At 45.6% G+C, this 14,168-nt stretch overlaps 1 protein-coding gene across 2 annotated transcripts in view; it reads left to right on the top strand.

Annotated features, from left to right (window-relative positions):
* PITPNB (phosphatidylinositol transfer protein beta) overlaps positions 1-11,252 on the top strand; it is a 61,827-nt gene extending 50,575 nt beyond the window's left edge. The window contains exons 9-12 of one of the 2 annotated variants that reach the window (XM_040251364.1): positions 2,722-2,832; positions 4,546-4,668; positions 7,963-8,048; positions 9,226-11,252. In XM_040251364.1, the coding sequence (XP_040107298.1) occupies positions 2,722-2,832; positions 4,546-4,668; positions 7,963-8,010 (282 nt within the window). In that variant the 3' untranslated portion in view covers positions 8,011-8,048; positions 9,226-11,252. The remainder of the gene's footprint in view (positions 1-2,721; positions 2,833-4,545; positions 4,669-7,962; positions 8,049-9,225) is intronic. The other variant, XM_040251363.1, reaches the window with a different exon arrangement.
* Positions 11,253-14,168: the final 2,916 nt, after the last annotated feature.

Here is a 14,168-nt window from a genome sequence, read left to right as displayed (position 1 = left end):
GTGTTGTCACTGACCCTCATTGGATTAGAGTGCACCTCCACACTGGCTCATTGCTTATTGAAAAAATAATCTGTAAATGACCAGCCTTGTCATTGACATTTCAACAAGGCTGGGCCCTGAGAAGCTCGCTGCCCGCTGGGGAAGGCTGTGGACTGACTTGTAGACCCCAGAGCCCAGCTTCATGAAGTGCAGGGCCTGCAGGTCAGAGATGGGAGTCCAAGGCCGCAGTATCCACAGTAGGTGTCCCTTCTGGTAGAGATTGTTGGTCCCAAGGGTAGTGGTTTCATCATTGTTTTTATACATAGTTACTTTCCTGTCTACCAGCCATGTGTGTCCTCTGATAGCACTTAGCACAGATTGGGTTGTAAATGATGACCAATTAATACTTGCTGAATTAAACTTGTTCACAAATTAAGGGTGTGTGTGTGTGTGTACCCATCCATGCTGAATTTTAACATTGTACTCTGTTTTATGGGAAGGAAATTGGAAAAATAGAGCTATAAGCTAGTCAAGTTCCTCTGTTGACATAGAACTCACCGACGAAAGGACAGTTTGCTGTGCGTAATGTTTGTATTTAGATGCTTGTGGTGCTGCCTCACGGATTTAATCCCTGTACCAGGTCATCATTCAGAAGGTGAAATGTTGTTACAGAAGACGTTTGCTGAGAAAAGATGATCAATCATGCAGGACTCTACAGAACTTTTGAGTTCTATTAATAATACCAAAGTAGAATCTTTTTCGTGTATCATAGAATTCACTTGAAACTGGAACATTAGTGAGGGTTTGAAGGGGGAGGTGGGGGGAGTGAAATGTGACCTGGTTGCTATGATTGCATAAATGAAGAATACTCTTGAGGCTTTAGAATAAGACCCAGAAATTCATCATTTAACAAATGTATGTACCTGTGGCTGGCTGGAAACAGTACTTGCTCACACACAGCGAAGTTGCTGCCGGTGGGGCGAGCGTGTGAGTGGAAGGCGGCAGCAAGTGGCAGCGGCTCCCGGTGTGGCTGCAGCCACTGCCGAGGTGTCTTGAGTGCTGGCTGGCGCCGAGAGCAGTGAGGGAGAAGGGGAGAACCCTTGTAAAAGGCACGCTACCTTCTCACCCCGTAGTTTAGTTTCTGTAGAAGGGTCCCTGTAACTTTCTACTCCTCTGAGAGACTTTGTTGGAAAGCTGTTTTGCATGTTCAAGTTGCTCTTTGTAAGAATAAAGGAGAAAGAGAACTAAGGCATGCTCAGCTGAGTCCCCCCAGCTAAGCACGGAGCACACATACCCTGCCTTATTTAGTCCTGACGACAGTCCTGAGATACGGCTCTGCTCTTGGAAGTACACCAGGACTGAGCCGGGAGTTTGCAGGACGGCCCTTTCCCTCCCCGCCGCCGCCGGCGGGTCCCACCTCTGCCACCTGGGAATCTTTGAGCCCGACCCACCTTCTGGGCTGGACTGGGAGCTCCAGGCGCGGGCCCGCGGCTGCCTTTGCTCACTGCTTTGGGCCCCTCCCAGGCTCTCTGCTCCAGCAGGCAGGCAGTCCGTCTCCTGCACTCGCCCCCGTGGGAGAGCCCCATGATGCACAGTGGGTCCGTGGTGAGGACACTGAAGTGTGCGGTGAGCTGGTTCACACGCTCCCCCAGCTCACCCCTCTCCCCCAAGTAAACCTGCTCTTGCATTGTGCCAGGACAGCTGCCTGCACTGAGTTGCACCACAGAGATCAGCAGCAGTACTGTGGGTTGCAGCGCCCACCCCTCACCAGTTTTTATAATGAAAAATTTCAAAAGCAGTCAAGAAACCAAAAGCAGAGAACTGTAAACGCCTCCACCTAGATTTGCCAGTTGTTGACACTTTGTAGTGTTTGTTTGTTCCCTCCTTTTCTGCCTCCTCTCACTCCTTCTCTCCACTCCAATTTTTTTCTTTTCTTATTTCTGAACCTAAAAATCCAGAGTAAGTTTTCATACTCTTGGGCCTAGAGTAACGTGTTTTGAGAATCCAAATTCTAATTGCTTTTTTGTTTTCTTATGAAAGTAAATTATAAACGTTTTGTTTTTCCAGTCCAGATAGTTCTCCACCCTTTCTCCCTTGCTCCCCCCCCATTATTTTCCCTTTTTTTTACCCTAACTCTCAACTACATGTAAACTATGAGATATAATTACTTGTGGAAATCAAAGTCCTGCTTTCTGGAATTTGCTTCCAAATACTTGGTAATGATAGATGATTTTTGCTACTACATACCTTTTCATGTCCCCTCATTTGGTTGGAAAATACCTCAATTAACAGCAGTGCCCCTGCGCTTGCCAGAGCCAAAAGACAAACTTCCTCATGGTGTTCTTACTGAGGCCCAGTTAAATGGAGGAGGCCCCAGCACATCCACGGTGGGAGTGCGATAATGGCCTTATGAAAACCTCCACATATTAAAGGCGTGCTGTTGACACGATGTGAATAGAATTTGGTACTTAATGTGAAATCCAAATAGTGTGATTTGAGGCAGAGCGCTGTGCCTATTAAATTGTAGAACCAGGAAGTAGCCTGCTCCGTGGAAGGAGGGTCGGCAGCAAGGGAATGCTGCTGCTTTTGCTAAAATGATTTCAGATTCCCAGGTACCCGAATTAAACACATACGATGTGATTTTCTTCATAGATGTCTGTGATGTTGTTACAGAGCAGTCAGTTTTAATCAAGACTTAAATACTCAAGTCACGATTTCCCATTTTTTATTTTCCTCATCCAGAAGGAGCTGGCAAACAACCCTGACTGTCCTCAGATGTGTGCCTATAAGCTGGTGACCATCAAATTCAAGTGGTGGGGCCTGCAGAGCAAGGTAGAAAACTTCATCCAGAAGGTAAATCCTGTCCCAAACGTGGTGACTAAGCATGGATTAAGACTGGAGGTAGCCGTTAGTGGGGTGTTGTCTCTCTCACCACCTTTTCCTTCTCACTTGGGTGAAACTTTTGTCCCATTATAATGCCTTGCTGCCCTCCTTTTTCTCCCTACAAACAGCAAAATCACATACCAGTGGAGGTTTTAAGGGGCTTTCTCTGGGGAAGAGCAAAGCATTCTTTTTGAGCCAAGTGCTTTCCTGATGGTTTGCCCAGCTCTTCTGTGGGAAGCCCTTTGCATCTCCCCAAGGGAACCTGGGTCCCGGCCCCTGCTGGAAGGGAGAGGCCAGGCCTTGCTGTTGAGGCTCCTCTGTTCCCACTGGGCCTACGGCCCCCGCCGCGGGTCTCTCCAGACAGTGCTCTCTGTGAACTTAGCACCTTCTGGTGGGATGTCCTCCTCGGAGGTCCTCACTGAGAATGGTTACACTGAACCTGCGGTGACATGATCTGAGGATCCCGGTTCTCATTACCTCTTTTTTATGTCTTCTTCATTCAGGAGATAGTAACACAAGTGTTTTGATCTAGACAGGGGAGAATTGCAGTTGCATAGATACTTGTGATTATAATTTTGTAAGGAATATGAAAGTTTCTTTGGTATTTAATTTTCCTGTAGCGTGAATAATTCATAGATGTCTGTGAATTGTCTCCATTGTCATTATTTAGAAGCCCCTGTGTTATCTTGGAACTTCCTACAACTAGTTGTATCTGAGTTTCACCATAACTTCTACTTTTAAACTGTAACTGCTGTAACTTTTTTTTCTTTTTAAAGGATCTTAAAGTGCTGAAAACTTATTATTCCTAAGCCTGCTTGCAGTTGGCCACAGTAGGCATTCTAAATACTGGCTCTCTTTCTTCCTCTTGGATCAGAATAATTGGTTAACAGTCCAGTTCTGATAAAGAAGTTACGCATATAATTGATGAGGTCCCTTCTGTTCATGGAAAAAAAATTTTAAGTTGAAGATTGTCCAGAAGTATTAAAGTACTCACTGTTCATTGCACTTTTCTCTCTTCTTTGGAAAGTGTAGTAAAACTTAAATAATCCAGCAGTGAAAGCCACGAATTACATACGTTAAAGTCACTAATCTTATGTATACACACACACATACACATGCACACATACATACATATATATTACTATTAATAGGAATAGTAATTAATTTTCTATTAATGGAGAGTAGGAAAATTAATGGAGAGTATGTAGTAATTCTTAAGTTAATAAAACATCTTACTCTGAAGAACCCAAGACTCTTCTTTCAGTACATGTTGTATTCTGCCTCACAGTATTTCTTTGAATTGCAGGAGAAAATGACAATGTGTGGTTCTGTAGCAGAAGTCAAATTGACCTTAGGTCATTGACATTAGAAAAATGTAAAAATAAGTTGGGTCTGGCAGGAGCTCGTGTTGGATCTGAACTCGTCCACCACGTTTTTTTCACTTTCTGACAAATCATTCTGCCTTGCAAGAAGAATCCTTTCACATTTCTCAGGGAGATTTTTCTTTTTATTTTGCTTTACAAAATGTTAATAGGATGGAATTAAGATTTTCACTAATTGAAACAGTGGTCTTTTCAAGCCAAGAATATGTCATTTCATGGGTTAACTGGGGCATATAAAACAAAAAATGTTTTTAATGTTAGAGTTTTGCCATCTTATGATACTTTTCTTTTGTTTTAAAAGCAAGAAAAAAGGATATTTACAAACTTTCATCGCCAGCTTTTTTGTTGGATTGACAAGTGGATTGATCTGACAATGGAAGACATTAGGAGAATGGAAGATGAAACTCAGAAAGAACTAGAAACAGTAAGGCTTCATTCTGTGGAAATTCTCTGATTTCCCTTTTCTAAAACTGTGTCCGTGCTTAATAAGTTTAGATGTAAAATTAGGGAAAGTGTAATTGAAAGCCATTTCTTCCTGTCTGTATCCTTGTTAAACTCTGGTTTCTTAGACACTAATATCCTTCTATTCTGATTTCTCTTTTGTTGAGCATCTTTATGCAAGTAGCCTAGAACTCTGTTGATCTAAAATTTGTTACCCATAAAATGTCCAGTGGTTTTGTAATCTCTTGCACATGTTGGTTCTCTGTGCTGGTGCCTGGTTCACAGTCCTTTTAGGCATTCACTTAACTTAGGCCAAGTTGCCTCTGTCATTTTATTATCACAATAGGTTATTAACGTTAGCATAGTAAGTCCTAGATCCCGCTTCTATACCCAAGATAAGAAAGCTAGTGGTACTGTCATTGACTCCAGAAGCCTCCTCCTTCCCACAACCAGTAGTGACTCCTTATTTCTTACAAGCTTGGGGCAGAAATCCAGGTGATCCCTGGGCTAGAGGCCTGCGGGCTGCGTCTCAGAAAGTGCAGCCCACCCTAGCTCCTCCTCACACCTGTGAGCCAGCCCTGCAGCTCGCGAGCACCCCCTTTCTCCCAGAGCGGATGGTTCTTCCCCCCCCTACTCTTGCCTGTGTCTGGTTTTGCTTTTGCTCTGGGCTGCGCTTCTTCTCAGTTGAAAGTAAGGCCCCGCGGGGAAGACGAACGCGAGGAATGTCCAGCGAAGGCTCGTGGTTTCCGTGCAGTCATCCAGAGTGCTGCCAGCAGCCCTGGTTTGGGAAGCCCCTCAGGCAGGAGGGGAGTATTTGACGAGCGCCCGGTGTGTGAGGCAGGAGCTCCATTTAATCACAGGAGACTGGCAGCAAAATCAGGCTCTTGGGCACAGGAGGAAATCTATTTGTCTGGCACGTAGCATTGTAAAGAATCTGTGTTTAAAATTGCTTACTTTTGGTGATTACAGCAGATCTGCTTCTAATTAGCTTTAGACAAACCTGAGAGGACCAGCACATATTTTCTCTATAAGGCAATAAAATGTTTTAACCTTATCTTATATGTAAAGTAAACTTTAAGCAGCCTCCAGCTTATGAATGGATTTTGTTCCAAAAGTTTTTAAGTTCAGTTTTGAAATTTGGAACATGTTTCCCCCATAGTAGCAACATAAATCAGGGTTTGGTTCGTAGGCCAGCCAGTAGAGGCCTCGCCAACCTCAGTTCCTCACACTTCCCAGCACGGCTCTGAGTCTGGGTCTTGGAGCGGGGTGGTAGGCTGGCTAGGACAGAAGGCTGTCCCTTGCCCGTGGTTTAGGCTGGCCCCGAGCAGGATGTTTAAGCAGGCAAGAGGAAGCCACAGGTGCATGCTGTCTTCCCTGCGATGCCTGTCCCACAGCTGCCGCGCTGTTTCTCTCGAGTCAGACGCCCTTCTCTGAGCAGCGCCCCTCACCATTGCACGGTCTCGGCCCCTTTCACCCGCCTTGCCTGGTTCCACTCCTTCCGGGTGCTCCAGGCTCCAGAGAGCCACCAGCTCTGCCTCCAGCCCCTCCGAGCTGCGGGTGTCCGCTGAACACAGAAGAGAAAGACCAGGATTACACCCTCATCCTTAGTAAGCTTACGGTACAGCCTTGGCATCTCCAAAAAGGGATTTGCCAGCACCAGTTAGAAAACCAAAAATGGACTTCCTTGTACTGGTTTGAACTCTCAGGAAGGAGGCTTTCTTTTGATTTCTGTGCTGAGGCCCCACTCGTAGCACGAGGAAGAGTGATGATGGCCAAAGGGTAGCGGGCGGAGCCCTCGGGCAGACGGCTGAGGCCGCCTCTTCCCCGGGGTGTACTCGCTTCCCTGTGAGCGCTTTAGTCTCAGACACCCGAGCACAGCGCCGGCAGGAGGTGGTGACTGTCTCCCACCTGTGGCAGACCTGCAGGCCCAGCTGCGTCTCCAGGCACACCTGTCACTCGTGAGTTGGGAATTGCACTTGAAGGTGTAAGATAGGTAGTCACACGGAAACCCAGCTTATCAGAAAGCATCATGATTGTACCCATGTGGCCTAAACTGACAAATTCCCTCATAAAGTGGGTGGTAACCTGTCCTTGGTTCAGGGTTGGGAGTCCATGGCGGTTTCTTTGTTGAAGTATTTCAAAAATACTTCAAGTGAGATTTCAGGGTGAAGTGCTAGTCATCTTAATGTTAAGTCCCACGTGGGTTATTTCGCTCTAGGTCACCAGGGACAGCTTTATTCCGCATCACGTCGCTGCTGCTCTGAGTCCTGACGGTTGGTTTGCGGGCATCTTCTCAGTCTGGGCAGCAGCATGCCTGCAGGCCAGAGTGCCTACCCAGAGTGCTTCACATTTCCACGTCCTCTTCACTACGGAGGCATTTCCCCTTTCCTTGAGGTCTTGTTTCCCTGACACCTGATGGTAGAATTTGATGTGTTGTAATTCTTTTCCTAATTCTCAAATATTTTAAGAATTGAATTTCTTTCAAATGGGTTTTGGCCCTGGAGAGAAGGCATAGCATCTCGAGAGGTCAGGCATGAGAGGAATGCCCGTGCTTGTCATCCCACAGAGAAACACTGAGATTAGGCCCAGCAACTGAAGGAATACTTAGGGCAGCCTTAGGCTTGTTCTTCCTGGCCCTTCAGGGGAGGGTGGTGGGAGGGGCTGAGCTTCAGAAACGTGCTTATTGCGTGTGCTCCTTTCCCGTCCACCCCTTCCTTGATTTTCTCATCGAGTCGTCTGTAGGCCGGGGTGAACGTCTGTCCTTTGTGAAGCATCCTTGTGTTCCTGTTTCTCGGTGCACTGTCCCTGTGCGCTCTTGTTCTTCTTTCGCCTCCCGCCCTTTAATAAACTTCCCGTGAAGAACTGGTCTCAGAAGCCAGAGGTGGCCACACCGCACGGCTTCCTCTCTGGTCCAAGGACTGTGAAAAAGTGAACCAGACCATCAGGGCATTTTCTCACACTGTGTTGGTGAGCAGTTTGCTCACCCTGGCGATCTTTGATAATTTCACGTCACCAGTCTGCAGGCTTTTGTTTCCTATTTCCGAGAATAGATATTAACATGTTTTTTTGTGCTGTGTAAGAAGAAAAAGCCTTCTGCAAGATTTTCTTTAGATCAAGGTAACTAGAATGGCCTCAGAACTTCATTTTTGACGTGGATATCTGCTTGCAAACAGGCAGCAATCACTTCACAATCTCTTCAAGGTCTTTTCCCCCTTTGCCTACTAACCCATTGTAGAGCCTGTGATTTCAGCAGCTCACGATTTTATTTTACATCTAGATGCGTAAGAAGGGTTCCGTCCGAGGCACGTCGGCTGCTGATGTCTAGATGAGTCCTCTGTAGGGTCAGAGACAATACCAAACTGTGTAAGTGAAGACCTGGGTGGCAAGGATGCTTAAACACCAGAACCTTTTTGGTAATGGGTAGTTAACTTGCTGAATAGAGACAGTGTGTTAGATGTGGTTTAATTTTTAGAATTTAAGAGAATTTAAGATATTTCAGACATTGACAGTGAATACGAGTTACTGTTGTATAAGAATTTCATCTGTGGAGCAGGTTGGCTTTAGTAATCCCAAGTTAGTGCTGCAGGTTAGAATCCAGCTGCCAAGTACACTCACTCACCATGCAGCTCATTTCCCATCGACAGCCAGTTAACTGACCTGTTTCTCACTAGGACCTTTTGTGGTTAGTAAGGAAACATGTAAAAGCATTTAAAATCAAAGATCCTTCATCCCATGCCATGAGGGTCAGTCTCAGTAATTCATTGGATTTGAAATGTTTTCTGAATACCAGGAAGCCTTCCTTCATGTTGACTCTTCAGGTATCTTTACATTTAGCTTTAATATGTGTAAATACACTGGTTTTCATTTCCAGTGTGAAATATTTGTATGGTGTTACTTTGTTCATACACATTTACATGCCAGATAAGAGATTTTCTTATAGGGAAGAAAAGAGAACATCAGACTCTAGCCCACATGTTAAGACCAGGATGGGTAAACAAAAATAGGCAGTATACTGTTGCTGTTTGTTAATACTGAACTATGGTGTCTATTGAGGAAATGACAAGACAGAGTGGTCCTCTCACCTGTTGTTGCTTTGCTGCCCCCTGACATGTGCTGCCTGCTCTTCAGTTACTGAACAAGTGGTGTTCAGTCCTGAAGGAAAGCAGCACCAAGTCAGAGTAGAGGAACTCCACCAGGGCTCCTCCAAAAGCCCTTTTCTTAAAATTCAGTGTTCACTTAAAATTTTTAAAAAATTTATTGTTACTTTCATTAAGTTTTCCTGAGTTTCTGTCATTTATTTCTGCTTCTAATTTATTTTCCCTCTGATGAAACAAAGTATTATGCTCTTAGTAAGACCTGAATCAAGAGATTAAATGTTAAAAATGCAGTAGTTGGGGTGTACTGTCTGCCAGAAGTTTTGCTACACTGAGGATTTTTTCCTTAGAGAATATTTGCGACAAGCTGTGGTCTAATGTTTTTTGTGTGTCTTTGTATGTTTTTGTATTTTAACACATTGCACTGTCTCTTGCTTTTCCTGCAGTTACGTAATCAAGGTCAAGTAAGGGGAACCAGTGCAGCCGGTGATGAATGAAGAAGAATCTGACCATGTCTTGCAGTGTTGACGTTTCGCAGACGTGTGCTTGTGGGTCTGTGCCCAGAGGCACAGGTCCCAGCTACGTGTGTATATCTGTGTGTGTGAGTCAATCTGTAGCTGTATATAAAACGCATGTAGAGCTGCAGATCCCAGTACACACACTTGTGTCTATATGTACATACAGACATACTGAAGGGGTCAGTACAATTTCTCCAAAGTACTGCACCTGTCTTCAGCAAGAACGCAAAAGAAAATATTTTCAGTATATATATACCTGGAACAGATTTTAATAATTATCAGAGTAATACCATTAATGGATGAATTGACTGCAATGTAATACTAGCTGGTATGTTTCGTAAATGGCAAGTTGTGGACCAAGATATATATATATATATATATATATATACATATATATATATAGCCTTTTATTACTTTTTTGTTCTTTTAAATCAGTCTCTTATAAATTTTAATTTTAGTCCCATAATCAACAGAATCCCACAGGAAAGTTTATTAAAAATCTTTTGGTATTCCAAGGAATCTGGAATGAAACTCTGAATGTATTTAAATCATTTGTTTCTGGATTTTCGTTATCATACAGCCAAATTGGACAATATCTATTAGTAAAGAGAGTTACAGGCCAGTTTTTACTTGTTTGCCCCTGAGGTAAAGCTCCTTTTTTAAAAAATTCCATTTTTTATTGAATTTTTGTATTTTAAATTTCAAGTATTTTTCTACATCAAGTCTAGGAAAAATGGAAATGACGGTCTGTGATTTATTAAAAAAAAAAAGAACACTGTATAATTTTTCAGGCTTCTGTTACGCAAAGACAGAAATTGATGAAGAAATTAATAGGATTGTAGTCTGGAAGAAAAACTGGAAGTACAGCACTTCCATGGAGTCTTGTTTCTAAAATGACTGTTTTCTGAAATTGCAGCTTGGAGACTATGCAAATGGTCTAGATTCCTCACAATTTAACACGGTAGAACATAGATAGTGATGACGTTTTGCTCTTTTCGGGTTGAAATATGTACTTGGAGGGGGAGATGCTGCGTCTGAGACAGGAAGAGATTCAGAGGCAGCACAAGGCCTGTCTGCACACGGTTAGGAGGCCCGGCCCGCGGCCAGCGCAGCTGCACCCGCTGGGGTGTGCTCTCCTGGGACGTCATTGGAACACTCCCTGAACACGCATTGGGAAAACGCAGCCTAGAAGCTGCTGGCCTCCTTTTTTCCTTTTTTTTTTTTTAAAAAAGAAAAGAACAATAGCTAGGTAAAATTTTTATCATCTTTCTCTGTCCAAGTCTAGTTCTTCTCCTGTCAGTCCTGGGCGCTCGAATAGAATGTTGTTGTTGAAGCCTTCAGGTCCCAGCCATCTTCTTTACTTCCCACCCCTCCTGCCCCACGCCAGGCCCCGTGGTCATACCACATTCGTAATCTGATTTGCTGACAAACCCGCCCTCCCTGCTCCCTGGTTTCCCGCAGAAGCCCTGTGTCCCCACTGAAGTGATCGCAGTGGCCTGGACACGGCTGTCCAGGGTCACTCCTGTGTGGCACCACCCGGTCCCCTCAGCTGCAGACCCCACGTCGCACGTGTCCTCTGTGTACTCAGGATCAGAACCGACGTCCACTCTCTGGGCACTGCTGTAAGATGGGTTTTGTCAAGAGCATAATCACTGTCTGCAAAGTGTCTGATGCCAGGAAGATTATTGCTAATCTGGTGAAGTAGAGAGTCTCGCCTTCTCCTTTTAATGAACTTAACTCTCACTGGCGTCTGTAGCATCGTTTGGGAGCTTGGGTGCACGTGGAAATGACGGCCCGGCGCGTGGATTTTAATGTTTCTCTAACAACTGTGGAGATTCGAGGGAATGTGTGGTGAATGTAAAGTCTCTAGTTTACTTGGCAGTCTCTTGTGTAAATTACAGTAAAACAAAGTAAATGAAATTTAAACAAAAAATAAATTTGATCACAAAATGCCACTTGTGTGCTTGAGTGGTGGTTCGCCTGATGCCACATCTGGTTCAGAACACGGTGAACCGCCTCTGCTGTTTTCCAGGAATTCTGCGATGTGCAGCACTGTCGCTTTGGGGAAGCATCTTTTTTCTTGTTTTTATTGCAAGCCTCTGTTCTGGAGGTGTGCCTATGCCACCTCAAGTTGGTACATTTGATTTCTTAAATAATTTTGTCTCTAAAAGCTGAACAGTAAAGAAGGATTATATATTATTCTCAGAGGTTGTCTAAAAAATTATTTTTTAAGGGGAAAATTACGGAAAACCCATGGTATTGTTTTTTTTTTTTTGAAAATCCATAGTATTTTTTAAAGTACTCAGGATTTTGCCATTTCAAGACCATGGCTTTTTGGTTTGTGGCTGGGTTTCACATCTCCTCTTTGAGGACTTCGTCACTTCCAGTCTTCTGGTTTTAGACACAACTTTTCTCGTTGTGCCAGCTTAACATTCTAGAGCAGTTCAACCTTCAGAGAGGTGGCCAGCTATCTAGATGGATTTAGTGTAATGTATTTCCAAGGTGTTCTTGTGTGTGTGTTCCAAGGTGATTTCCTTGGTGTTTCACTTCAGAGGTGATGCTTGCATTCGCATGCACTGCCCGCCACCCGTGGGCTCAGCAGTGCGCTCGCTTCCACAGCTGGCCCTTGGGCCTCCTGGAGGTGCCCCAGTGAGCAGCAGAGCGGGGTCCATTGTGGGAGACCGGCGTGTGAACAGGTAGGCAACAGCGTCGTCTGACAGTAGAGAGTTGGCGGAAAGAAACCTGAGACGTCATCCACGTCATACATAGGAGAAGGCGAAAGTCCAGACTGAAGGCAGGTAGCGTGGTCCCTGGGAGCCCCGCTCCTGACCCCTCACCGAGTCCCGGACTCCTTGTCTGTCCATGGGGCCGTGGCGCCCAGCTGTGGTGTGTGCGGAGTTAGCCAAGGCACCGTGTCCTCTAGCACACGGTGTGTCCCCTTCCGTGTCATTTCTCCCCCTCCTGTCCCATCTGTTTACCCAGCTGCATCCTGGCTTTTGGTAAACCACAGCTAAAAGTCACGTGATGATCTGTGCTCTGTGCTCAGTCAGGTCCAGCTTTGTGGCTCCGTGGAGTGTAGCCCACCAGGCTCCTCTGTCTAAGGGATTTTACAGCTAAAAAATACTGGAATGGGTATCTGTTAACAACTGTTTATCCATTTCTCCTCAGAAGTCAAGTTGACAGGGGGTCGGCATAGAATTCCCTATTCCTGACCGTGTGGAAGAAGAATGTTCTGATTGTTCTTGGACTTGGACGTAATACCATTGAGAGCCACTGGATGTTAGGAGATAGAGTTGAGTGGGTCCAAAATTGATTTTTTTCAAGTCGCCCTCATTGTCAGTTGGGGTCTTGACGCAATTGGAGGGAGGGAAGGAAGGTGCTCGAAGACAGGTTAAAGGTTGTCCTGATGACCCTGGAGCATCTACCGGGCGTGCTTCCTAGGATCCCTTCCAGGGTCACTTGGCGTTTTCTGACTTGGAAATGTTAAGCAACCACGATCTCTTCAAAACCAGTTCTTAAACCAGATTGGATTAGGGAAAGTAGACAACTTTGAGTATTCCATTACACTGCTGAACACTGGTTCAAAGCAGTTCAGCGCATGCAAACCAGAAGCTCTCAATCTTGGCTCCACTGAGACTCAGATGGGAACCTTTAAAAATACCAGTTGCCCACCAGTTGCTTTTCTATGGCTTGTGTTCAGTGTGCCGTTTTCAAACGACAGGGAAAAGCTTAGAGAACTTCCAGTCTCCTCCTGGAAGACAGTCGAGACCACCTTCTCTCTATGTCATCAGACTCCTGGTTCTTCAGAGCCCAGTGCCCACTGTCCACACAGCCTCCATTTGCCTAGCGTGGCTGCCAGTGGCCCCTTCCCCTCACTCAGCTCCTACAGGCTCTGCCGCCTCGGTTAGTAATGCTCATTGCTTGTCATCTTTCGTGTGTCCGTACGTTTCGCTTCCCACGTGAGCTGGGGAACTCCTCCCGGGCAGGAGTCAGTGGTACCCCAGAACCACCTCTCCTGGTGGAACGTCTGACTCTGAAGCTGCTCCTGCCCACAACGGACTCCTGCCTGTGCTGTGCAGGGCTGCTTCTGAATCCTGGGGTTAGAGGGGAGGGGAGCATAACCAAAAAAAAAAAAAAAAAACACCATAAGATCAAATTTCTCCTCGCAGAGAATCAACTCCTGACCGCCAGCCGCCGCAGGAGGTAGCACCCCTGATAGCTCAGCATACAAAGTACGTGGGGAGAACAGACGAGGGAGCTCCAGGTCCGCATGGCGTCCTCGCTTTCCAGATGCGAACAGGAGCTTTGGTGGACTCTTCAGGAGTCTAAAACCGAACTCTTAAAGTCTTTCCTTCTCCTCCCATCACTTAACTGCATGACTGGCTGTGCTGCCCAAGCCAGAAATCTTAGTTGATTACTGAGTCTTAAGTGCCCCCAAGTACTTGTGAAATCCTGTTCCTGCTGAAGTATCCTGGTGCAAGCTGTGCTCCTGTGAGCCAGCCTCTCATCTGGGGCAGGGGGTCTGCAAACAGTAAATGTTTTTGGCTTTACAGACCACATGTTCTCTCCCAGCTATTCAACTCTGCCCTTGCAAGGCAAAAACGGCCATAGACAATAGGTAAAGTAAGCATGTCTGTTCTGATAAAACTTTATTTACACAGACAGGCAGTGGGCCAGATTTGGCTGTTGAGGCCATAGGTGCCAAGCGCTGGACTACACTTGGAAAGCCTTCATGGGGCTCTGCGAGAGTTGATGGCTCCTGACGGTGCCCTGTGCCTGCTTGAACACCTGCATGGCTCCCCGGGGCCCCAGAGGCCCGTGCCGCTGAGGCCTGTGAGCAGTGAGAGCTTCAATCTCCTGTTTGTAAAGTG

This window comes from Oryx dammah, unplaced genomic scaffold (assembly GCF_014754425.2).
Source record: "Oryx dammah isolate SB20612 unplaced genomic scaffold, SCBI_Odam_1.1 HiC_scaffold_12, whole genome shotgun sequence".
In the NCBI taxonomy this organism is placed as follows: Eukaryota; Metazoa; Chordata; class Mammalia; order Artiodactyla; family Bovidae; genus Oryx; species Oryx dammah.
This window is presented reverse-complemented; position numbering and strand designations above follow the sequence as displayed.